Genomic DNA, 27303 nt, shown 5'->3' with positions numbered 1-27303 from the left:
TGGCAACATCATGTTGTGGGGATGCTCTTCTTCAGCAGGGACAGCAGGGACAGAGAAGTTGGTCGGAGTTGATAGGAAGATGGATGGAGCCAAATACAGGGCAATCTTAGAAGAAAACCTGTTAGAGTCTGCAAAAAACTTGAGACTGGGGCAGAGGTTCACCTTCCAGCAGGACAACGACCCTGAACATGAAGCCAGAGCTACAATGAAATGGTTTTAGATAAAAGCATATTCATGTGTTAGAATAGCCCAGTCAAAGTCCAGACCTAGATCCAATTGAGAATCTAGCAAGACTTGAAAATTGCTGTTCACAGACGCTCTCCATCCAATCTGACAGAGTTTGAGCTATTTTGCAAAGAAGAATGGGCAAAAATGTCACTCTCTAGATGTGCAAAGCTGGCGGAGACATACCCAAAAAGACTTGCAGCTACAGAGTATTGACTGGGAAGGGGGGGGGGGCTGAATAAAAATGCACGCCACACTTTTCACATTTTTTTTGTAAAACATTTGAAAACCATTTATCATTTTCCTTCCATTTCACAATTATGTGCCACTTTGTGTTGGTCTATCACATAAAATCCCAATAAAATACATTTTTGTTTTTGGTTGTAACATGACAAAATGTGTAAAATGTCAAGGGGTGTGAATACTTTTTCAAGGCACTGTAGAAGTTAGCGCAGTTCCTACGTGGCTCCCTCCGTGCACAGATCACAAACTATCCAATCAGAGATAGGACACGTTATGACGTCACCATCTGTCAGAAACCATGAATTAAACCGAGACAGAAGTACAGTTAAATCACACTTGTTTAATAATAAAAGTAAATAGAACAAATGTAGTCAAAACCAAAGTTCGGTAACCGGAACGGATAGTCAGACAAGCCAGAAAGTCAGAAAGCCAGAGATCAGCGTAGTGGAACAGCAAGCAGCCCTGACACCATCGTAGGCCCCACCCTACACATTTCGTCATAAATAACATCGTCTGGGGATGGGCCGAAATGTCATGCCATTGAGTGCATCTGCTATAAATAAAGCTGCGGTGCCATCTTAACTGCTGGCCGCTAATTGCCCATAAGGAAGGACATTGATTGGAATAGTGCCAGTAATAGAAGGGAAAGAGAGCCCTTCACATATAAGCCCGCACAAAAACACAGCATTGCTGCCATCTAGTAGAATTAAATGAATAAGCAAGTAATAAGATTTAATAATTAATTAGTGATAATATGATCTAAAAAAACCAGAGGAGTAAATCCACAGAACACCGCCAGAAACTTTATTGTCAAAGACAAATAAAAAAAATTACAACAATGATTCAATAATTCAAAAAATTTAAAAATAAAGAATTTTGAAATAAAAATAAAAAATGAAAAAAGGATAAAGAAATAAAAATCAGATCAGGCATTTTTAATAAAACAGTTTGGGTCCCCATCAACATTCAAGCCAAAAGGGACATACGATTTCATATCAAAAATCCAATGGATCTCAAGCCTTAACTTAGATCTCACCATGTTACTACCCCTCCAATTGGGCGAGATCCCATCCAGGGCATAAAAACTAAAATTCCCTATTTGCTGTGAAGAGGCCAAAGCACTCCTGTGTATGCTGGCTGTATATACAAACTAGAAAGTGGTATTAACACACCTGTATTAGTTACAACACTGTGATAGCCATCATAAAATGCAGAAAGTTTAAGGATAAAGTGCATTTATCTTTTTTCTGACCCCATCTGCAGGCCTCACCTAACGCACCCTCCCCCTCCACAAATGCATACTTACCTTCATCTAACGACTGCAGCTCTGCTGTTTGTTTACATCCAGCTCTGCAGGTTTTCATTGCACCTGAGCATCACAGCCCTATAGACTTTTATGAGACTATGTTTGGAGGCCAGAGACGGTCCCATAGAGGGGCTGTAATGCACAGGCACAGCCATAACAGTGAAGACTTGCAGAGCTGGATGTCAACAAACACTCACCTTTAGTAAGCATCTGTGGAGGGGAGGAAGTTAGGTTAGGTAAGAGAAAGAAAACAAAAAGGAAGATGCACTGTGTTTTAAAGTGTACCTATCTGTTAAGTGAAAACATAAAGTGGACTTAAAGCCAAAAGTTTTCTTTTTAGTTTTTGATAGAGTGGTGGAGTGTTAGAACCTCTGTCAGGTTTGTGTTGCTGTCTGTGTCCCTGCTGGGGGGGGGTCACCCTCTCTATACTGTATGTCCTGCTAAGCATTGTCACAAGGAATGAAAATGAGTGGAAAATCCAAATTGGTGAGCTGTCACCAGAACAGGAATAGAGTGGAACTCTTCCAATAGGAACACTTGTTCTACGGACAACTGTGTAAGCAGAGGATTTCCCTCGCTTGAAGAGTATTCCTCTTATTTTCCTTTGGCTATTAATTTGTCTATATTAGCCAATAAAGGATATCACTTAAAGGATATGTAAGCCCAACCATTAAAATACCATATAAGCCTTTAACATGTTAAAGCCTAACTCCAGGAATCAGACAAAATCTGCATCTGCAGTGCCCCCTTCCCCTGACACTGCAAAGGTTAGCTCTCTAGTGATACTGATCCCGCGAAGATTCCTCTCTAAGGTGCTCCCAGCTGTGGTCACACTTCTGCCTCCTCACTATACAATAGTTATTAGCCCTACATTGCATGTTATGCAACCACGAGACCGCTCACAGTCTGGAGCACCAAAAAGAAAGGAGGAAAGCGCTGGCAATGACTGAGGGGGTAAGGTAAGAAATTTCCCCTCTAAATTGAACAAGTGTTTAACCCTTACTATGCAGTGAGATGGGGGCTCCCACTGCAAGGTAGACTTTGTCTAATTCCTAGAGTTGAACTTTACTTTCAAAAGTCATTTTTAATCATTTTAATTCTGCAAATTCCACTAAAATAATACCTGTCGATCCTGCCATTAGGGTCCTTTTTCACATACCTTGCTTTGTGCACTGATGCGCAGTGTTGTTGAAACAGGAAAGGGTCATCCCCAAACTGTTTCCACAAAGTTGGGACCATAAATATGTCCAAAATGTCTTGGTATGCTGATGCCTCCCTGATGAGTTCCCTTCACTGGAACTAAGGGGCCAAGCCCAACCCCTGAAAAACAACCCCACACCATAATCCCCCCTCCACCAAATGATTTGAACTAGGGCACAAAGCAAGGTCCATCTAGACATGGATGAGCGAGTTTGGGGTGATGGAACTTGACTGGCCTGCACAAGTCCTGACCTCTAGAAGAATGGACAAACATCCCCATAGACAAACTCCTAAACCTTGTGGACAGCCTTCCCAAAAGAGTTGAAGCTGTTATAGCTGCAAAGGGTGGGCCAACTCAATATTAAACACTACGGACTAAGACTGGGATGCCATTAAAGTTCATGTACGTGTAAAGGCAGGCATCCCAATACGTCTGACAATATAGTGTATGTAGACAGATAATGGCTGCAAACTGGCCACAGTAGATGAGCAACACTAATATACAGCAAAAGATAAAAAAGTTAAAACAAATATTTTATTTTAAAAATGGTACAATGATTGATTAAACCAATCGTATTCAATTAGGGTTTATATCTACCTTAAACTCTACATTTTCCACACCTGTATTCAAAAGACAAACCGCTTTTTGTTTATTTTCAGATACATATTGAGGTTTTCTAGGAAACTTCATGTTTTTCGTCTAACGATTCCCTAGTGAACTTGTGTAATGTATGTGTTCTCTATCACCCCCTAGCTCTCTCGTGCCTTGTGACACATGTTTCTGATCATATCCGCTAAGGGACATCTGATGTTAGACATTACACCTTTTTGTTTTTGCTTGACTGTGCATCATAATAAAAGGGCTATTGCAATTGTCAGCTTTGAAGAAAAAAAAAATATTATTGTAAATTTGTTCTGACATTAAAACATTTTTCCAAAGTGCTAAGGTTTTATTCTGACATGCAGAAATTGAGCCATTGTGAAGCTCTGGCTTCTACTTCAATTGCAGCAATTATTTATTGCAGAAATGATATTGTCAAACATGAACATTTTATATTATGCATGTACTGTATCTTGTGAAACTGGCTGCATTTCCCAATAAAGTGTGAAATGCAGTTGAATCTATGATGTTAACTGATTACATAAAAAGCTGCCAGGTGACACATGATGCTGCAATGTTTAAACAGGAAATAGTGGTGTCACCTGGCTAGCTTTTCAGCACAGAAGATGTGCCTAGATCACAAGGCTGACAAGTAGAATTACTAACTCTAAATTACTAATAATTACTAAAAAGATGAAGCAGTTTATATACATTGCATTGAATCTGAAGGGAAATTTTAGACCAAAGTTTCCACCAAAGGTTCTGAGCCCCTTTATTGAGTTACATAAGCCTTTTGAATATCTCTGCAATGGGGTATGTAAACTTCTATTTGTCTTTAACAAAGTTACATTGTTTTTTGGTTAGTGGTGGCAGTTCAACAATAGATTTTACTTCCTTGGAGTTAATCTGTACTGGGTTCTGCATGATTTGACCTCAGTTATGCTGGCCATACACAGCTTAAATTCAGCAGATTCCTGCTGAAAATATGAGCTGCAATTGGCCCTGTTGGCACCACTCGACCTAACAAACTTCAGTCTGAAAAGAAAACAAAAGAGCCACGCTTAAAATGATCTACTGAACAGTGACTGCATCCAATCAGGTACAGTCACTGTCCAGGTATTCTGAAAGCCGCGGGAACTCCCTCCCCGCTGGCTGAAACTGTTGAGCTATCCTTACACTACCAAGCATGTAGACCTCACAAAAATAAATCAGCATATGATTTGGTTAGCTTAAGCAAGACAGAATTCCCCCATCCACGCTAATCAGTATGTATTCTGACAGCCATGGGAGCTGCAAACTGAACAGTGACTACTCCTTATAGGCTGCAGTCTCAATTTTCAGATTGGAATTTGTAAAGCTGGGTGGTTTTGTGATAGGGCCCTAGCTTTGAGCTGTGTATGGCCAGCGTTACTTTACTCCATGTAATGTAGAGTACATAATGCAGTTATCTTAAGGAAAAACTGCCTGGTGCCTGCATGTATAATCAAATGGCTTTTAACTATATACTTTTTATATTTTTTGTTAACAAATAATATCTGTTATAGTTCCTCCACAGATCCATGAGAAAGAGACATCATCTCCAAATATCTATGCTCAAGGTAGCCGACATGTCTTGACCTGCACAGTATTTGGGGTTCCTGCTCCTACATCCATCCAGTGGCAGTGGCGACCGTGGACACCATGCAGGGTGTACAGCCGACGCAGTGTGTATGTTCCTATGGACTGCTAAATTTAACTTTTTCTTTAATAGGACAACTTCAGATAAAAGCTCAATGCACTGTTAACACCAGAGTTGTTAAAGCACTTTTTAAATCCTTTGCAGTGTGTTTTGCCCTGCACTGCAGGGGTTAATGCTTAGGTCCAAGACAATGTTAAAAACACTTTTTTCTTACCTGATCCTCTGCTCCCCCGACAGTTGACACTCTCCTCTACTACCTCTACTAGGCTTGGGCAGTGGACTGTTCCTTGGTGTCCTTATGCCAGTGCAGGATTGTGGGCTCTGCATTGGTCCTAATGATCTCAGAGGGCATCCAACTGCTGGAGCAAAGGGAGGAAGAGGTTACAGGGACTGGTCTTACAACCCAGAGGAGCCTGCAGTATCAGGTAAGTAGTATTTAACCCTTGCAGTGCAGGAGCGGCCCCCAGAGTTCAACTTTAATGCATACCTTTACTTACTGACAAATCTAATTTACACACAGGAGAGTAACTAGAAATCACAAAGCCCAGTAACAAAATGTTTATGTGGGCCTACCTCACTGGTTGGCCTAATTGAAGGGGACAAGGGTAAATAGAGGCAGGTAAAGGTTGCGGCTTAATTGCAGCAGGTAAGGAACTAGAGACTCTAGCTTTTTCATAAAGTAGTGGCTAAGTGGTAGGAAGGAACATCTCGAACATACACTCTGAGCTATGACCAGCTTTGTCACCAGGAGCCTATAGCGCTGAGTAGAGGGCTTCCACCTAGAATGTAACCCTCTGAAATGTCTTCTCTACAAGCAGGACTCTGATTGCAACTTTTGCTCTCTAGGCTTATCTGAGGAGATCTCATATATGCTTCTCCAGGAGTCCAGCTAATTCAGAATCTTCCACAGGGCTTAGGGACAGGTAGATTTACTACCTTTTTTCAGCGTGCTTACATAATTCACACTTCACTGAAAGCCTGATCTTCCATTCCCTTCCATCACAGCTTAGTTCACCACAGGTTTCTTTAGATCAGCCATTCTGAACCAGGGTTCCATGAAAACCTAGGGTTCCTCCAGAGGTTGCTAAAGGTTCCTTGAGCAGTGGCTGACTGACCGCCCATATGACAGTGCCTGAATAATTTTAGGATCAACACCACTTGGCAAAGCCAGCAGCATGACACGAAGTATAATTTTAGCCATATGGAAAAGTGGTTTTCTTACCAACACTGTAATGGCCATTTTTGCCATTGACTCCGGATAAATTGGATTTAATAAGAGTTCTTTGAAACCTGAAATTTATATAAGGAGTTCCGCTGGAGTAAAAATATAGGGGAAGACGGTTTTAAGACACACATCTGAAAGCTCAGAAACTTTTAGACGGTTTTAAGACACACATCTGAAAGCTCAGAAACTTTTACTGGACTCTTTAAAATGCAGTGACATAATATTTTCATGATCACAGATCAAGCTCACAAAGTTTCAGTTATAACAAGGACTCTTGAACCAGGTATTCTCCATACACATGTGCTCTTACAACAGTTGCACTCAATTTTTCAGCAGTTCACCAGGCTCCCAGTGGTAAGACAGCCCTTGGCCCTAAGAAATATAACGTAGAGACACTCTTTAAATAATTATAATGGGCATGGTAAAGTAGGGATATATTTTGGAGAAGATATTTTAATTGTTTTCTTTGGTTTTGTCAGTAACAGAATACCGTTTTCTTTTCTGGTAACTTTTCTGTTAGTTTTGCATAAGCATTTACTTAGAAAGTCAAATAAACAGTGACAGATAAGAAATAAATATAACTTGCAGCAAAAAAGAGGATAAATGGAACAGCTGGACAGTACTAAAATCCAGACAATTGGAGGAAAAAATACTCAGATTTCCAAATAGACATATTACAGACTCAGCTATCATTTTCTTGGATTTCCCCCTATACTGCCAAAGACTACTACACCTGTTTTGCTGACAAAGTCCCATTTTTCCCAACTATTTAAAGTTGACTCAGGACCAGGTTTTTTTTGTGTTAAAGTAGAAGTCCGGTCTAAACTTAATCTTAAACCTGCTCCCACCCCCATTATAAATCCTATACTAACTAGATGTGTATACTTACCTATTCCCTGGGCGCCAGTCACATGATCTCCTCCAGTGGCCAGCTTCAGGAGAGAGGAGAGATCGCTGACAACAGCTGCAATGTCTGAACAGTGACATCACCCATAGGCTTACTATGAAAACAGCAGAAAGAGGTTGCCTGGGTCAGTGTGATAGTAAAAGCAAGTAACACTTTATTCAGATACAGATTATTCAGATCACCCCCCCCCTGTTATTGATCCCTTATGATCCACCTTATAGTTGCCAGTGAGCGCTGACTCACACACTACCTGACAGTTCTGTGTGATATATTGCTCAATACTTACTATGGGGCATCTGTTGCCGGCTCTTCCTCCTCTACCCTGAAGCTGGTGCTGGGAGCCAATCATGGGACTGGACCAGAGTGCCCAGTGAATAGGTAAGTATACACATCTTTACTTTACAGGCTAGTTAGTATAGGACTTAGAATGTGGATGGGAGCAGTTTTGGGGTTAGACTGAACTTCCACTTTAAGTCTTTACATGCTACATAATTTTTTTTTTCTAAGAAAAACTTTATTAGGTTCATACAAATATCCAAATACCTCCATTACATATGATTACAACATTACAAACACTCTACCGATATTCCTTTCCAATCAAAAATAAATAAAGTTGATACCCGCCATTCCAGGTCTACATAATAAGTTTACCATGTAGGTTCCATTCACACAGGTATTTTGTCATGCTGCAAATCCCAGTCGCAAGAATCCACTGATTCTTGATTCTGGGATTGACAGCTGCACGCGGATAGCAGTGGCCACTGAACCTGTGGCCTCCGACAGTCTGTCATTGTGGTGTACACACTCAGGGGCCGCTGCTATCCACATGTAGCTGTCAATAACAGCAGCAGGAAACAGTAGATACTGGCCGCTGGGATTTGCAACATGGCTAAATGCTGTAGGAATAGTGCCTTACCATTATTTATTACCTCTCAGAGATCACAGTACTCCTACCGACAATGTCTTTATCGTGCCAAAAGGCATCATCCAGTGTCAGCATCTACTATCTGGACTATTCAGTCCCAGAGGTGAAACAACCATGTAAAGCCTACGTTCTACTTAGTTCTTGTTTCTATACATTTTGTTTCACACTGATCACTTTCCTACTGTCTCTAATCCTTTAACTCGCTACAAAGTTTTAAAAAATTACATGCATGTCAAATCTGTGCATTCTTTCCTGAGCTTTTATGCATGTATGGTGTGAACAATGCCACAATGTTACAGTCCGAGGGAGCGAGAGACACAGACTAAATGCTTCCTCCTGCCTCCAGAACAGGCCAGGCAGGAGGTGAGTGAAATTATCACCTCCATCATTTGTAGCAGGGGCGTAACTACAGGGGTTGCAATTGTGACCTGGCCCCATGCTCCAGGGGGCCCATGCACCCCCCCGTACACCTGGATAGGATTGACAGCAGGGGCGGCATGCAGAGAAACTGATCTCCTCTACTTTCCTGCAGCCACTGAAAGCCCGGTTCTCTTCATCTCCCACAGGCATTCGGTGGTAGCAGGAGGAAAATGGAGGGGATCTGTTTCTCTACATTTCACCCTCTGCCACCCCTCCTATCCAGGTTCTATTGCACCCCTGTACGCTCTCCTGACCTGCTGTGTGCTCTCCCCCCTCCCCACACAGCAATGCCAGCTTCTCCCCCCTCCCCTCTGTACCAATCACTGACTCTGTCCATTCATAACTGAAGCATGAATTTCTGTGAAGCATTCGTTCTGTGCAGCACAGGCTGCAGAGATTGAGGGCTGTGTCCTCAATCTCCTTTCTATGTCTCAAAGGGTCAGCATCAGAGCTTTCTTCAGATCCCTGATATTTCCCCAAAGCCCCCCAATGGGACTCCTACAAAACTGTAAAAATAATAATAAAAAAAAAGGTAAAATAAAATAGTAAAAAATAAATAAAGAAATAAAATAACAAATATAAACAACTATTGACACCATTAGCAGAACTACCAGGGTTGCAAAGGTTGCACTTGTGACTGGGGTCTGCCATTCCACCTCCGGGCTTGGAGGGAAGGATCCCAGCTGGGGGTCAGAGGAGCTCTTCATGGTTTCTTTCACCAGTGCCCTGACTGTTCTAGATACACCTCTGTTTTGTAGGACGTTAAGACACTGGAAAGAGGGGAATAACTATATGAAAGATTCATCTTTATGCTCCAACATGTGTAAGTGATAATTGTGGCCCCAGCTGCACCTCCTGTGTATAATAGGACATGGGAAGCTAACCTAAAGGCACTTGGACACTCTTGCAACAACCCGTGCAGCTTCAGCTATTACGCTTTTGCTTATACAGGCTCCATGGTTGATTAGACCCAGTCACTATATTTTCTATGGCTTTCTCAGCCACATAACCTGTATATAATAGCTGAATACATATACATTTGCTGTTTTACATGTCATTATAGTGTTAAAGTAATGCACATACATTTATAATCCATATACTCTGGTTATGCTATTGTATATATATGCTATTATATATACGTTTATCATAAAGATGGAGACACATCTCAGACAATGGTGTCATTGTCCAGCCTCCTATTTATTATCTCTTCTAACAATACCACGGTGGCAATGTCTACCTTATTACTAACTATTATAAACCATCTTAAGTACCTCCCCTTCGCCTTAACTTTCATCAGAGGCATTCTAACACAGTCTGGTAGTACTGAGGCAGAAAAGAGGGGTGTTGTCTGACCAGGTCTGTTAGATCACAGATTGCAATAGTCTCTGTGGTCAAACTCACATCCCCATTGGACTGTGTAGTTATCTTTAAAAACACTGGTTGGCTGCTGTAACAGATAGGTGAAGGTAATGCCCCGTACACACACGATTGGACATTGATCGGACATTCCGACAACAAAATCCATGGATTTTTTCCAACGGATGTTGGCTCAAACTTGTCTTGCATACACACGAAGTTGTCAGAAAATCCGATCGTTCTGAACGCGGTGACGTAAAACACGTACGTCGGGACTATAAACGGGGCAGTAGCCAATAGCTTTCGTCTCTTAATTTAATCTGAGCATGCGTGGCACTTTGTGCGTCGGATTTGTGTACACACGATCGGAATTTCCGACAACGGATTTTGTTGTCGGAAAATTTTATAGCAAGCTCTCAAACTTTGTATGTCGGAAATTCCGATGGAAAATGTGTGATGGAGCCCACACACGGTCGGAATTTCCGACAACAAGGTCCTATCACACATTTTCCGTCGGAAAATCCGACCGTGTGTACGGGGCATAAGACAGTTATAATGGGGGTTGTTAGTACAGTTTCCATCTGACTAAATATCCATTTCCATTACTTCAATTCGACATTTATATCCATATTTGTACTGCAGTGAAAGTGTACTATTGTTTCCAATATTGTTTGTTTGTGTGCATAAGCAAGGTCCAAAATGGTAATGTGGCAAATCTGACATTTTCTAAAAGGGCTGGTGTTTCTGACTGGTGTTCCCTTTATATGTTGAACATGTTGAACCAAGCAGCTTTCGTTAATGGCCATGTAATGTTGGGTGGAGCTTAAAGCAGATGTTACATCTAGCTGTCTGGGTGCACCATTTACTTTAGCACACTGTTGCAAACTATTCCAAACTGGCCCTTCGGGGAATATTCAGCAGGCATAAGGAACACATGCTGAGGGACTTCTTATGAAATGTTTGCATTCAAGGCTGATAACAAAATTAAAGCTGAAATTCAAGGTGAATACATTTACAAATAAGCCGCAGATGATGACTAAGGTGGCTCTGAGCACATAATTCTACTGTAAAAAATATGAAGATTGAGGCATGTATTAAAAAATATAGCACACTGAGAAGGGGTGGAGCACATACTAGTCCTGATTATTTTAATGTTTGTACACATTATCAGTAAGAGTTCCATAATAAGTTTTTGCTTTTTTGAAGCTTTTGGGTTGTTACATGTTTATTTAAAATGCATATTGTGCTTGCAGGAGTTATACTTTAACAGGTAACAATTTATGGATTAGATTAACTGAATTTCAACAATGTATTTCAGTGTGTTTACCATGTTATGAATCATATATTCTCTTGGGTATTCCCACCATACAGAGCCCGTCAAAGGTCATCTCGTAGACATCAACGTGACCGAATGCCTGAGTGCAAAGACTGGAAGGACGTGACTTTGGATGGGGATGTAAACAGCATTGAAAGCATAGAGACTTGGAGCGAGTTTGTGGAGGGGCGGAATAAGGTATCCAGACAGCCTTGGGGTGATATTCCCTGATTACATTGCACTTCCTAAAGTCATCCTGGCAGGAACAATCATGTATTATTGGGGAAGTCAATTATCTACAATACAGCAACATAAGCGCCTGCACTCAATCTATTTTTCAATCAAGGAAATGCCCAAAAAAAATGTCATACAAGAAAGACTACAGGGGTAATTTTCGTGGGTTAAAAGTGCAGTTCTAATTGAAGCATTATATTTAATCTTTCACAATATGAAACTGCTATTCAAGCAGAACAAATATTGGATGGTGCACAAATCTGAATATAATAGCAATTCAATGCCAGAATGAATATAATATAGCTAGGAAGATATAAATTAGACATAAGATGACAACAATAATTTTAATACAAAAATAATAATGATAATCTGTACACATTGTAAATCTTTAAAACAAAATTAGTTTCTTAAAAATGTATAAAAAGGGCTCTATACTGAGTACATTTAATTTATTCTCCATGGTAATCAGAAAAATATCAATAATACATACAGAGCTAGTAATACCATTTCTACTACTACATCAAATTATTATTTCTGTTCTTGTTGATATTAATAGAATTCTCTACAAATTTTAAATATTTAATGCTAAATCTCACACTATGCATTCAGGGATTCATTTATAAAGAGAGAGCAGATATTGTTTTATGCTTTCCATTTTATTCTGCTCAGCTATGCACACCACAGCCCGCATTTTATGACCCATTCGTAAAATGCAAGTTAAAGTTTGGGGCCTGAGGTACAGTAGCTCTTCTTTTAGCACAACAGAGAAAATTATGTGATTAGACGTGGGCTGATCATGTAAAGCTGGTCATACATGGAACGAAATTTCGATCCATGCATGGATCGTTTCCCAAACAATTAGTACCGCCGGCCATAGCCAGCAGCACTGATCATTGTGTTCTGCCGGCAAGGAATGCTCCCCGCCGGAGAACACAATAGCGCTGTGCGCGGGGGGGGGGGGACGGGGGGGCGGTATTCAAGCAATTTTCTTGGGTGGAAGGAAAGAAAATTGCATAATCTATTGCCTGCTTAAATGTGACTTTGATGGGTCACATGACCTGACTCCTCAACTCTTTTTTTTCGACTCCTCCTCCCATCCATTATTACTGCGCTATGCCAGCTTTAAACTTTCTAAGCCACTGGACTTAAGAGATGTGTATTTTTTTTCAACACATCAGCAAAATGAACCACTGAACTGTTCACAGAGGTTTTTTTTTGTCTTAAAATACACTTGTACTTTCATGACTCTATGGAAATTCTTGAAATATTAAAGAGTAGAATAAAATATGTAATAGTATAAAGGTTTTGGATCTGTTATGGATCATAAGGAAGAACTGACATTTGTATGTGCATATTCCCTTTCTGAAGCAAATGTATTCAATTGCTTGGGGTGTGTATAGCTTTTGCTTATTCTGGATCAAAACTATTTGATACATACCATATTCTAAGTGCAAACAGAGAGAAAATTTGGTGGGATTTTGTAGGCGCCAGGTAAGTACTTTTAAACAGACAGGCTGCCACTCTGGTGTATCTTCCTGCATAAGATAAACTTCCTATCTGGCAGCCCTTGCTTCCCTTTAGACTCAATTGGTCCTGTACACAGTCCCATGGCCCCCATTGGGGCCCACCCAGGCAAAACTTTTCCCAGTACAGTACAATGTCCATCCTTCTATTCCTGGTTGCATCTTTATAACAGAGATATATCCAGCTTGGTCCCTCAACACATATCCCCTGAGGAAGCCCCAACGGGCGAAACATGTACGGACTATAAGTGCTGAGTGACCCCTTATTTTCTATGTTGTTATATATCACTGTTAGCTCTATATTATGCACAGCCAGCATAATTTTTAAACTTTGTTTATGTTCAATAAAATGTAATTTATACTTTTTACTGTGATGTCTGTTTAAAATTACTTACCTGGCACCTACAAAATCCCACCAAATTTTCTCTCTGTTTGCACATGTTATGTAGGGATGGTGGCGTCCTCCTTTTGACATTGTCACCTTTCCATACCAACCAGCATACCATTTTCTAACCAAGCTAATGGTATAAATAGACAAGGGGGATTTTAGGCAGACTATGAAATATTCTGGAATGGTCTAGGTCAGTGATGGCGAACCTTGGAACCCCAGATGTTTTGGAACTACATCTCCCATGATGCTCAACTACACTGCAGAGTGCATGAGCATCATGGGAAATGTAGTTCCAAAGCATCTGGGGTGCCAAGGTTAGCCATCACTGGTCTAGGCTTTAGGCATATATGGAGTAAAGAGGGTACACCTCCATGATCTAATTCGGTCCAAATATAATTGCTACACGTCGTGCCTTATTTCGTGCCTGTGTGTATGTAATAAGATATCAAGCAGGTACGGACCGACAAAGGCTTGATGAGTTTTTAGTGCTGTTGACACATGTTTACGGCTGTTCTCAAAAAGGTATACAATATCAAGGTCATTAGGTTGGATTTTTCACAGAAGCAGAATAAGTAAAATTAGCCCTTGCAGACTTGAACTTTCTAGGAGAGTTTCCCTTAAGGTACAACATGAACAATGGAGTTTAATGGGTCTTTAATGAGTAATTCTAAAGAGAGTCACAGACCCACGGGCAGTTCTGTATTGACTATTAGACAATGGTGCTCAACTAACAGGATCCCTAGGCTGCACTGTCATGTCGCATAAGGGGTGCATATCTAGTCTTCTACAGGGGAGCACACAGGGGATTCCTTGTTTGTCCCTTTTTGCCACTTAACTTAATGTATATGTCAGGAGTCTGCAGTAATGTTCATATCTGTCTGCTCACCTCTCTGTTGTGTTCAGCTTAGAGACTGACCCCTGTTCACCTGTCTGCTTAAGTAATCTTCCCTCAAGCATGGCTCTACCCCAGCCTCTAACAGAGAACACTATATTAACCTGTGTACTGCAGCCAAGCCTCGCTGATCAATATTGTGTGTTTGGCTTCCTGCGTGCTTCTTGCCATGTCTGATTCTGTTTACTAGCGTTGGCTTGTTCTTGACTATCTTTGTCTGCTTCATACTCTGACCTTTGGCGTGTTCTTTGACTACCCCTGTCTGCTCGTTGCCCCGGCCTATTGGCTTATCTCCTGACTATCCCTTGTTGTCCTGGGCTGCTGCTTCCTCTCTATCCTCCAGTAGCCTACCATGCGCGTGAGCTGGGAGACCATGGGGGCCGCGACCTGGAGCCAGTTGCAGTGAAGTCCATCCCCACCACTAGGGGCTCTGGTGCCCCGTACACACGGTCGGATTTTCCAATGGAAAATGTTCGATGGGAGCCTTTTGTCAGAAATTCCGACCATGTGTAGGCTCCATCGCACATTTTCCATCGGAATTTCTGTCACACAAAATTTGAGATCTGGATCTCAAATTTTCCAACAACAAAATTCGTTCTTGGAAATTCTGATTGTGTGTACACAATTCCGACGCACAAAGTTCCATGCATGCTCAGAATCAAGCAGAAGAGCCGCGCTGGCTATTGAACTTCATTTTTCTCGGCTTGTCGCACGTGTTGTACATCACCGCGTTCTTGACGTTCGGAATTTCCGATCAACTTTGTGTGACCATATGTATGCAATACAAGTTTGAGCCAACATCTGTCGGAAAAAAAAACATGGATTTTGTTGTCGGAATGTCTGATCATGTGTACGAGGCATTAGACTCCGTGCCCTGGGGAATCTCATGCTCTAGCTCCCAGTGTGTTCCATGTTGGTGCTCCAGTGGACCTGCTTTCCTGAACCACCCAGAGCTCCATCCGCGGCAGTCAGCCGTAAGGTCCACTACCTTAGCGGTGCACTCCTGACCCCAACGCCGTGCATCTGTCACCTGGCCTCAGGTGACCTGACAGTATAACTAAGGGCAAAAATTTGTTCTTATGTTCTTAGCTTTGGATAGAGATGGATTTGAGGTCTTTTTAGGTTTTAATTGCTGTTCTAAGCCCCTGTTAGGGAGATTCAACCTCTCTATCTCTCCTGTTCAGCATTCTCATTGAAAGTGAAAGTAGAATATAATCCCAAATGTTGTGTTGTCCCCAGAAAAGTAATAGTGGTGTGAATCTACAGGGTAGTTATTATACTATGTACGGTGTTAGAAAGGGGTGGGAGCAGTTTTGAGCATAGTTATTTCTAGACTTGAAATTGACTTTAAGGGCTTTGAAAATATATTGATCCGAAGTTAAAAAGTTTAATTTGATTACCATGCCAGTTCGAATTTTACCGCTCAGTTTTGGGATGCATGGAAGTGATGTAATGTTTATGCCTGTGACCTTACCACTTTCTACTTAAACTTTACCTAGCACTTTACCTAGCACTTAAAAGTACAATTTTTACCGAATAGGAGACACATTCACAGTTAGAATTTAAATTGCTCAAAAATGTACTGAGAAAATGTTTTCATCCTTTGCCTTTGTTTTTTCTCACTACGGTCGAAAACAGTCATTGGATTGTCCCCAATGGCCATTAGAGAATTGAACACGTTTTGCAAATAACCATTTTCAACCAAAGCTCTAAATGTGCATGGCCAGCTTTAATCTTGTACAGATGTCTTGTTACCTCTTAACACCCTCACACTACATTCAGGATACTTACGGGATAAAACAGCCCTTTTTCTTCATTTGTATTCTTGTTTTAACAGTTTGAAAATCTCATATATATATATATATATATATATATATATATATATATATATATATATATATATATATCATGGAAATCTATCTTATGTAAATAACAAGAAATGTGTGAATTGTATTATATCTCTCTCCATTCTTAATGTGTGCTCCTAATTTTGCCAGATTTTTTTATTTTTGGTATAAAAATATCAGGGACCATATCTGTATTTAGCATAAGGGTTCTGTCACATTTAGTTACACCTCTTACCATGAGTTTCTGGATAACAAATACTGTATGCATTGTATATCTTGTAACAGCATATACAGTGCCAAAATCAAGGCAGATTTACTTTCACTAAAAGTGACATTTTGGACATTCACTTTCTCAAAGCTATAATGATGTGTTTCAGCACCTATTAACAAATGGCCCTATAATTAGATCCTTGTGTCGTTAAAGTGAAGGTTTTTCCTTTGGTAAAGAAAGTTCCACAGCTTGCAATGAGACCCGCTTCCTGTCAGGATACACCGCAATGCCTGTATGTTGTGTTGTCAACATCTTGCAAACAGTGTGACCTATACTAACATTTGTAAAATCTGTTGACCTTTGCATGTGTTCCCTCGTGAGTTCTGGCATTGAATAGATTCCCTTGGAGTAATTACCTGCTTTCAGAGCTTAAAATTAGACAAAAAACAGTCACTAAAACTTAGCCAAGCTAGTTAACTTCCTACTTCCTTTACTCACTTCCGTTAGAAGACCACGCCTTCATATAGCAGCTTTCCTGTTTTCTGTCACACATCTGTTCCCTTCAGAAGAAACAGGTTATTGTTGAAATGACAGTGATGAAATTTCTTCTCAGTTCAAACTATAATTCCTAAATAGCATGCCCAAATTATACCTAGAAAATGACAGGATTTAGTTAGGATATCATGGCACTCTTCCTCTGTGATACCAAGACTCAAATGGCTCATGGATTCCCAGCACCTTACTAGAGGTGTTTAGAGTTTATTTGTCTCAATTAACAAATATTAAAGAAAAACAGAAGAGAAATTCAAATCAAATCAATATTTGGTGTGACCACTCTTTGCCTTTAAACCAGCATCTACACTTGCACGCAGCTTTTGAAGAAACTCGGCAATTATGTTGTTCTAAATATCTTGGAGAACAAACCACAGATCCTCTGTGGATGTAGGCTGCCTCAAATCCTTCTGTCTCTTCATGTAATCCCAATGTAAGGCTCGATGATGATAAGATCATCTCCCTGTGGGGGACAAACCATCACTTACAGGACTCCTTGTTCTTATTTACACTGAAGATAGTTCTTAATGCCATTGGCTGCATGTTTGGGGTCGTTGTCCTGCTGCAGAATAAATTTAGGGCCAATTACCTGCCTCCGTGATGGTATGGTATGATGGATAAGTAGCTTCCTGTATTTCTAAGCATGGAGGACACCATTGATCTTGACCAAGTCTCCAACTTCATTTGCAGAAATGCAGCCCCAGACTTTCAAGCACCATGCTTCACTGTTGCCTGCAGACACTCATTATTGTACCGCTCTCTTCAACCCTTCGTGAACAACCTGCCTCCTGCTGCAGCCAAGTATTTAAAATTTTGTCTCATCAGTACAGAGCACCTGCTACCATTTTTCTGCACCCTAGTTCCTATGTTTTTGTGCATAACTGAAACTCTTAGCTTTGTTTCCACATCAAAGGTATTGCCAATTGGCCTCAATTCTTCCATGAAGACCACTTCTGGCTGGACTTCTCCGGACAGTAGGTGGGTGTACCTGGGTCCCATTGGTTTTTGGTTAGTTCTGTGCTGATGTCACTGCTAGACATCCTCAGATGTCAAGGGAAAGTAAGCATGATGTGTCTTTCAGCTGCTGCATTAAGTTTTCTTTGGCCAACCACTGTGTCTATGGTCTTCAACGTTGCCTGTTTCTTTGTGCGTCTTCAAAAGAGCTTGAACAGCACATCTTGAAACCCCAGTCTGCTTTGAAATTTTTGGGTGAGACCTTACTGATGTAGTATAACTACCTTGTGTCTTGTTGCTGTGCTCAGTCTTGCCATAGTATATGACCTGTGACATGAAGCTGTCTTTCACAACCTCACCTTAGTAGCAGAGCTTGGCTGTTCCTCGTCCAGTTTTAGTCTTCTTAGACAGCTGTTTCTATTTCAGTTAATGACAGTGTTTCAACCTACATATGAAATTAATGATCATTAGCACCTGCTTGGAATAATTGGTTAATCATACAGCTGACTCTAATCCTACAAAATCCATGGCTTTGTGCAAGTGTACAAAATGTGCAAGTGTAGGAATTGATGCTGGTTTGAAGCCAAAGGGTAATCACACCAAATATTGATTTGATTTAGATTTTTCTTCTGTTTGTTCACTTTGCATTTTGTAAATTAATAAACACAAACCAAAAAATATATATATATAATTTTGAATCGCAGTCTTTCTTACTTTGCAGCATTATTTCACACCTGTCTAAAATGTCTGCACGGCACTGTGTGTGTGTGGGTGTATGTGTGCGTGTGTATATATATATATATATATATATATATATATATATATATACTGTATATGAAAACAGAGCATTGGTCCATGAGAGAGTCAAACAAGAAAATGCAGTGTGAAGCTTTAACCTACAAACCATACAATAACATGTGTATATAGTCTAGTCAAGTGATTCTCAACCAGAGTTCTGTGAAACCCTATGGTTCCGTCAGAGAGTGCTAGGGGTCCCTTCAGTTGTGGCTGATTGACCTTCCATCTGCTGGTGCTTGCATAGTTCCATGTCTAATGCCACTTAAAAGAGGCAGCAGAATGACACAAGTGATCTTTTTAGCTATCTGTAAGGGTGGCATTCTGACCATCATTGTAGGGGGGGGGGGGGCATATTTCCCAATGACCAACAACGTAAGGGGCATTCTTCCCACTGATTCCTGATAAATTCCTTTGATCAGGTGTTCCCTGGGACCAGTAAGTTTGTTTCAAGGGTTTCTTTGGGGTTAAAAAGGTTGGGAAAGGCTGGTCTAGTTGGTGACAGTTTGTGGCATACTAACCATGTAATAGATTACATATCCTGGTTAAAGTTAGTTCTCTCTTAGGGTGTATTGTACGTATGCCAATTCATTTGTTTATTTATTGTTATTGTCATGGTCTTTGCCATGGCAAAAAGCTGTTAGCCCAAAACTGCCCCTGTACTGCAATCACTGCGGCACAACCACTATCTCTAGGACCGTATGTCAAACCCTGGCATTTTCGTCTAGCCCTGAAGCCAGCAGCATGTGACTGGCTGAAATATACAGCTGCTGGACACTCCTCTACCAAGCTGTACCCTGCGTTCAGGGTCATATGCCTGGAATGCAGAATTCCAGCGGTCCTTGGCATACGTCCTTGAATGCCTATGTTCCTAAATGCATGTACCCATTAACACAGCTGCAGCCACATCGTATTTCAGCCTGTCATAGACTTTGACAGGCTGTTGGAAGAGGGGCTGGACACTGCACCTGTGCTCCTGGACATTTAAAAACACCGGTATTATTGGGTACCTGCATGCAAACCACGTGCATGTAGCCTAAATGGATATCTACAACTGCAACTGTCAGGGTGCAGGTTTCTAGGCATAGTGGGTGTGGTGCAAGGTGAAATAATTGGGTGCCAGTCACTTTTTGTAAAAATTAACAAAGAGAGTTTTATTTCTCTTAACAGGAACAGTGGGAGAGAGGGTTATGGCTCAGGACACCCTTAGGCAAATGCAATAGCAACTAGGCAAACTCTGTAGACAAAATAGAACTAGGCAGACAGTAATACAGATAAAAGGCCTTTAAGCTGAATGCAGCAGTCTGTATCTTGTAGCAACTGCTGTCTCCTATAGCAACAACTTCTCTCACTGTAGATCTTCCAGTTTAACTCTTAGTATCCCCCTGTAGATCTTCCAGCTTAACTCACAGTATCCCACTGTAGATCCTTAAGCTCAGCACGCCGTCCCTCACTAGACTTCTTGGACTCTCAGCTACCTGCTGGATCCCTCGAGCTTCACCCACAGCTAACCGCTGTACTTATCTTAAAGCTTTACTTACAACTACCCATCGTACTCCTTCAAGCTTTACTCACAGCTACCCACTGAAGCTTTCCCACTTACTTAACCGTCCCTGGCTAGCGTCTGCTCTGGTACTCCTTCAGATCTTCATCCCTTCCAAACTTGCCTCTGGTAACTGGAGTGGTCATCCCTCCGGCAACTGCTTCTCCTTTACCTCCAGCAAGGAACAGGCTCCCCTCGAGCTGAGCCTCTAACACACGCAGTTACTCCCCAGGCTTCAGGCTTAACCTGTGTTGCTCATCCTTTGCAGAACCCTGAACTACTAGATAGGCCTCATGTAGACCTAGCAACCAGTAGTACTCCTGGATAGGCCTCGGGCTTCAGGCCAGCAGAGCTGTTTGATACCCATCCACCCAGGCCGCAGCCCCGGGTGGGAAGAACCCCGATCACCTGACTCCTTCCAAATAAATAGCCTATCCCAGCATGCACAGCGGCCAAAAAAAAACACCTGCTGATTGGCTGAGACAACTTATCTACCTATTACCTGAATTTACTGTAATCCACCATCCTAATGCCAAAGCCAACAATGCCACCTATTAACAGAAGATAGAGACCACCAAATAAACTCAGACTTATTACAGAAATCAGTGGATCAAACTATCAATTAGCCAGGCTAGTTACCACCTGACACAACTCCAGAATAGACAAATATTGCCTAAATACAAGAGGCACGTCTATTCTTTCTTGAATCTTGGTGTGCTTTATGCATTTCTTCCAGATCTGAGTAGTAATTCAGTGTGAAACTTTGCCTCTGTGTAGGAGTTTCCTGTAATAAAGACCGGTCACTGCTGTTCTTTCACCTTGTGCAGGATGACTGGTCTCATATCTACCCCCACCTGTAGCTTTTTGTAGACTGTAGTGGGTGGAGCCTGCTGGGTCGCTCCCAAAGCTCTGCTCTCTCTACAGTGTCTGTACAGCACAGTGGTGATGTCACTACTACTTTTACAGGGTAACATCTGAGTTTTTGGAGTTTGGTGCACACAAAGTAGATTTATATACTTTTTGGCTATTGAGGAATATATTTAAATGAAAGTTTTTGTGCCCGGAGTTCAGCTTTAAAGAGGGGTGTATTTTAAGATAGAAATAGATGAAAGAAAGTGGGTATTGAAAAATGGAGAACTTCCATTTACCAAACAGATTTTTCTGACAACTGTAATCTATTTGCAAAGATCAATATTTTATATGGTTAATTTGTAGACAAGCAACTAACTCAAAAATGCACTTTTCTTAGATGCCTTAGGTTCTTCATTAGCCTAAGTAAGGATCTAATTGGTTTTCTACATATTTAACTTTATATTTGTACAGTTTTTAGGAAGGTAGAATTGGAAGAAATGTTTTTGTCTGTTTAGTGGCAATACTCTCTTTCCATATTTCAGACTGTGAGCAAGCTGGTGATACAGAAAGCAAACCTATCAATCATGTACAAATGTTCAGCTTTCAACAAAGCGGGGAGAGATGAGAGACTCGTCTACTTCTATGTAACAAGTAAGTGACAATGGAAACGGTTTAAAAACACAGCAATCATGCAGAGTTATTAATATTCTCTATAAAGGTGACCTAAAATGTGTAAATTTCCCAGTTAAAAATTAGCTTTCCTACTGTTAAACTCGTCAATTAGCTTTCATGGTGTCAACTGTAAAATTCTCTTTTGTTTTTACTATGCATGTAATTTAAAGGAAAACTGTACTTAGATAAATAACAACATGACTTCTATTGCCGGTCTCCCTATATAAATGCAGAAAACCAATTGTTTTCATAGCAATTGTAAAGAGGTTCCAAAGTGTATATATATTCTTTTTATTCAAATGTGTTTGCCAAATGGCATTATTACCTGCATACATCACTGAGTAACCAAACATTGAGGACTCAAAGCAGGTTCATGGTCTGCTGTGGTTATACTAACATCTTTTTATTTAAGTTCATTCAGGTGGTAGATTCACTTATAGCATTATTAGCATCCTTGCTAACAATGACAATTTTCTTCTTCACAGCAATCCCAGATGGCTTCCGTATTGATCCCCAGCCTTCCCAGGAGCCAATAGAAGGACAAAATCTCAGTCTGAGCTGCCATGCAGATAATTACACCTATGAGAACCTGCAGTGGTATCGGCTTAACTTACTCACTCTACATGATGCTGAGGGGAACCCACTTGTCCTGGAATGTAGGAACGTGCATCAGTATGCTGCCCGTATGAAAGGAGAGATGAGGCAACAGTCAGGAACCAATACTGCAGCATTGGTACTCAATATCCCCAACATATCCTTGGAAGATGAAGGTGATTATGTTTGTGAGGTCCAGAATCGAAAAACGCGGGAGAAGCACTGTCAGAAGAAATACATTTCAGTACTTCGTGAGTACCAAAATTTGGCTTGATGCCCATTGGTAGATAATGGGGTTCTTTGTTTACAGCTGAAATAGATGCAGTAAAAACGCATGTAGTAAGAGACATAGTGCAGGTGTGGAGTAAAACGAATACATTTTAGAATTACATCTAGTCAGGAACAAAATAGAAAATGTATACATAAATTGACTGGTAAATCCTTCTATGCAAAGAATGTTAAAATGAAATAATATCAATGATTGTTTATATATATAATTGGATGATACTGGAACCACTGAATAGAGGGTCTTTACATCTCCAGCTTTCATATTTAGGGGGGGCACATGGGGGGACAGGGACAAAAGTAGGGGGGCAACTATAAAACGCATATATATATATATATATATATATCCTGGGGCCCTTTACTACGACCCCACAACGGCCCTTTCACATGTTCTGCAGTGAGCTCCCTTCCTACTGTATTGGGGTCCCCCAAGGTGGCAGAAAACAAGAGATATATGTCACCAGCATACCAAGAAAATATAAGGATCCATAGCAGTGGGAGAACTATCAGGGTTGCAAAGGTTGTCTTGCCTCCGGGCCCTGGTGTTCTGCCACTGTGGGGTTTCCCATCCTCCTCTTGCTGTCCTGCCCCTGCTATTGACTGCTCTGGTCTGAATTTACACGCTGGTTCTCCTGTCCTAAGGATGGGAGAAATCAGTCTGTTTTTTCAGTAACTGAGAGTCCTGGTGGAGTCCTTCCTGCAACTCGCTCTTCTCCCTGCCAATGAGGATGCAGGGGAAGGAGCAGATCGGGCGGCCGTGGTTGTGTGAGCGCACACATTATGCAGTGTCAGCAAGCAGAGGAAGGGGGGTGGAATCACCCGCAGGAGCTGACTCGGGACTCTCTCCCTCTTAGACATTGATTTTTTGTAAAAAAAAAAAAAAATTTTCTTTTTATTGGGGGGGGGCACATGGTGGGGCACAGCATAATGTTGGGGGGGTCAGGGCCCCCTCTGGCCCCCCCTAGGGACGCCATTGGGTCTTTAACCTTAGATACACAAAAATTATAAAAAGTATAATAATATCATCAAATAATAACATGAAATGATGACAACTTCGGCTGGAACCTGGGGTGTTGTGTGAGAAGACAATACTACATTGTGTAGGAAGAAGTGGTTGGTACAGGTCTGGAACCTGAGATTAACTGTGGAAGAGAACCTACTGGTGCTGTAAGTGATAAATACAAAGTTAGGTTGGTAAAGAAACGTCATAAAATAGAAATGGTGGGAATGGGCTGCTTTCATTCTCAAGCCATGCAATATTGTTAGAAGACCACAAATATTAGTTCATATACACCATGTATACCCATTCATGTATACCAATTTTACCAACTGAATAATGTGTGAAGTTAATCAATTAGTGCCACACAACAAACTGCGGATTCTATTCACCATATTTTGGTATGCAGCTTAATCTAACCTTGTGATCAAGTAAAATAGCAGTAGAAGTTGTTTTGTGTTTGTTTTGTAAACCAGTTGGACAAGGGGCGTTCTGTCTTTCATCGCACAACATTTCCATTAAAACTGGTTTAACATACAATTGGTTGCATACAATTACCTATAACAGTAACTATATGCACTGATGACTATATTTTTTAGGTTAATTTTGCACACATTTATTTTGGTTTCTTACTAGTTGTTAGCATATTAGTTAGTTCTTGTTAGCATGTTAGTCCACTAAGTTTGTTTTTAAAGTGGAAGTACTGTAATCCATCTTATCATTTTCAGCCAAGGAAGCTGCCATCTTGACCTCTGTTTAATCTTCAGCTGCCATGATGCTGCACATGTGATCAGCTATGACACCAGCCATTGTATGGTTTGACAGTTTGATTGAGAGCACAACCAATGTGACAGTTACATTCCCGGGACATGCTGGAAATGTAATCTTTTTTTAAACTGTTAAATCGATGGGTTTACTTCCACTTTAATGACTAGACATCCCAACTGCTTCTCCCTGATTGGTTGATAAGAAGTAGAAATCCTTAAATAGCAGCTGATCCACTGGACCCAGTTCAAACTTTTTGAAATGTTTTACATTGCTTGTTTAAATGTGCCAATGGAAAGCAACAGATATACCATCTTGCATCTTCGGAAAAAGAGGCAGAATGAGGAAAGGCCAGCACTAAGATATAGCTCTTTTTCTGTAAACCACAACCACCGATGCATGTTTCAAAGGCACACGGGCCCTTTTTGTCAGGAGCTACATCTTATATTGAGTGCTGGCTTTTCTTCACAGAGTCTTTAAAGCGGAGTTCCACCCTAAAGTGGAACTTCCGCTCATCGGATTCCTCCCCCCCTCCGGTGTCACTATTGGCACCTTTTTAGGGGGGAGGAGGGTGCAGATACCTGTATAATACAGGTATCTGCACCCACTTCCGGGTATAGCTAGCCGCAGCTAGCCGCAGAGTCCCCGCCCACCCCCGTTGTGTTGTGGGAAATACACAGTTCCCACAACACAACGGGGACCAGTGTAGACGCGCAGCGCGACTCGCGCATGCGCAGTAGGGAACCGGGCAGTGAAGCCGCAATGCTTCACTTCCTGATTCCCTCAGTGAGGATGGTGGCGGCAGCACCCGAGGATCCAGGGACGGTTCGGCCTCGGGTGCCGACATCGCTGGACCCCGGGACAGGTAAGTGTCCTTATTTTAAAAGTCAGCAGCTGCAGTATTTGCAGCTGCTGACATCTAAAAAAAATTTTTTAGCAAAACTCCGCTTTAAGTGGCGCCACCACCGGCCACATGAAGTTTAGAGGCGAAAGGTCTGTGTGAGTGATAGATACAAGCCAGTTTGTCCATCAATGTAAGTCTGAGGATTCAGGAAGAAACAACTCAGAAAAAAACAACATTGCTGCTCAGGGGGTTACTTTGCCCCTCTAGTAAGTTGCCAATTCCCAACCCTGGAGATTTAGTAAGGGGTCTTTTTTCACCAATATGCAAAGTAATAAGATACCACTTCATTTAAATGGTCTGTTATATACAGTGTATGATGGTAACGGGGGGGGGGGGGATGTACCATAAAAAAATATGATGCATATCTTTAATAAAGAACTGCATCTCCTTTGCAGCACAGGAAGCTCCACACCTTCGGTCTGATCTGAATGACAAGATGGTGAATGTCAGTGACACTATGGAGATGCGCTGTGAGGCTGATGGCACTCCCATCCCCAGCATTCTCTGGTACAAAAACAACAAGCTGATTGAAGAGGTCTCAGGTATGTACTGTTACACTTGCATCTCAGTACTTTCAGATGAATGAGAGTGTGATGACGAGATGGTGGTGATCTACTTTCTTCTTGAAACAACAGTACTAGGCTTATTTAATATGGCAAATATTAATGTACAAAGAGCAGCAAGCTACAGAAAAAAAAAAGTTGTCTTTCACGGGTCTAAGAGCCTTCTCACTATCACCTTGAAGGGGACCAGTGTTTTGCTGATGCAGGCCAAAGCAACAAGTTAATTTTAATGCTAGTCCCAGCAGCACATACTTTTACTTCACTTCTACACAGGTCCATTCAGCCACCAGGAGCAAGAAAAGGTAGTCCTGTGTATACTCCAAGTCTCTCTAGTCAGAGCTTATGCAGGTCTGAGGGCTGTCTGCCTGCCCTCATGTGACAGCCCTGGGCCAATCACCAAATAAGTGTTAGTCACCTGCTTCTCCATACACTAAAGTACCAGGTATTTCTATTGATCCCAATGGCTGAATGGAGTGCTAGAAGAGTGAATGAAAGGTGAGAATGTGCTGCTAGGGATGGGTACACTACAGTGAATCTGTTGTTTTGCCCTGCATGGGAAAAACACAGGTTTGCTTTAAACCCCTTACTACAGATTTGTTCCAGGCTTTGGAAATATGTTAGTTTTGTGGCAAATTATATTTTATATATATAATGTATACAGTAAGAATTTGTGCTTTAGCACTCTGCCATGTTACTTAAAAATCACACATAGAGGTGTATTTTTAAAATGATTTATCCTGTTAAACTGCATGTACATTCTGTGACAGAACGTCCCCCTCTCCGCTTGAGTGCTTCCGTCATATACCACTTCTTCCCAGTCTGAATACAGATATCAGATATTCCAACTGCTCATAAGCACAAAACAAGATGAGACTTGCTTAGCTGCTAACATGGACTCATTTATTAGAACCAAAATTACAAGTCTTTATATACCGTTAAATTAACCTACTTAACATGAGCTAGTTTACTAAATCATTTACCCAAACTAGGTGACTCAGAGACATGACCTTTGGGTTTAAGACTTTACGTCTCCTAGCTCACTGACTATTCAATACACATTACCATAAACATCAACACAGGGTTAATTAGAACAAACAACAATGTGTGGAATACTCTTAGAAGCTGCGGTAAGCCAGACTAGACTCATATACATTAAACACATTATAGCAGACATCAGACAGGTGAGTGGAGTTGATGATATTAGCATCTCCTCACAATATGAGTCCCAACAGTATGAATCAGTCACAATTTATTATATGGCATATACAGGGTTTCCAGAGTCTGTGTGTCTTAAGGACCTGAATCCAAAGTAACACCACCTCCAGGGT

The 27303-nt window shown here is 41.2% G+C and overlaps 1 protein-coding gene across 1 annotated transcript in view; it reads left to right on the top strand.

The window, feature by feature from the left end:
- Window positions 1–27303, top strand: part of FLT4 (fms related receptor tyrosine kinase 4) — a 380521-nt gene that overhangs the window by 239230 nt on the left and 113988 nt on the right. Inside the window, exons 10-14 of the mRNA XM_073621068.1 lie at window positions 5120–5282; window positions 11458–11599; window positions 21738–21846; window positions 22353–22712; window positions 25808–25954. Coding sequence (XP_073477169.1) covers window positions 5120–5282; window positions 11458–11599; window positions 21738–21846; window positions 22353–22712; window positions 25808–25954 — 921 coding nt within the window. The remainder of the gene's footprint in view (window positions 1–5119; window positions 5283–11457; window positions 11600–21737; window positions 21847–22352; window positions 22713–25807; window positions 25955–27303) is intronic.

This window comes from Aquarana catesbeiana, linkage group LG03 (genome assembly GCF_042186555.1).
Source record: "Aquarana catesbeiana isolate 2022-GZ linkage group LG03, ASM4218655v1, whole genome shotgun sequence".
Lineage (NCBI taxonomy): Eukaryota > Metazoa > Chordata > Amphibia > Anura > Ranidae > Aquarana > Aquarana catesbeiana.
The sequence above is the reverse complement of the archived record's forward strand: the minus strand, read 5'-3'. Positions and strand labels throughout refer to the sequence as shown.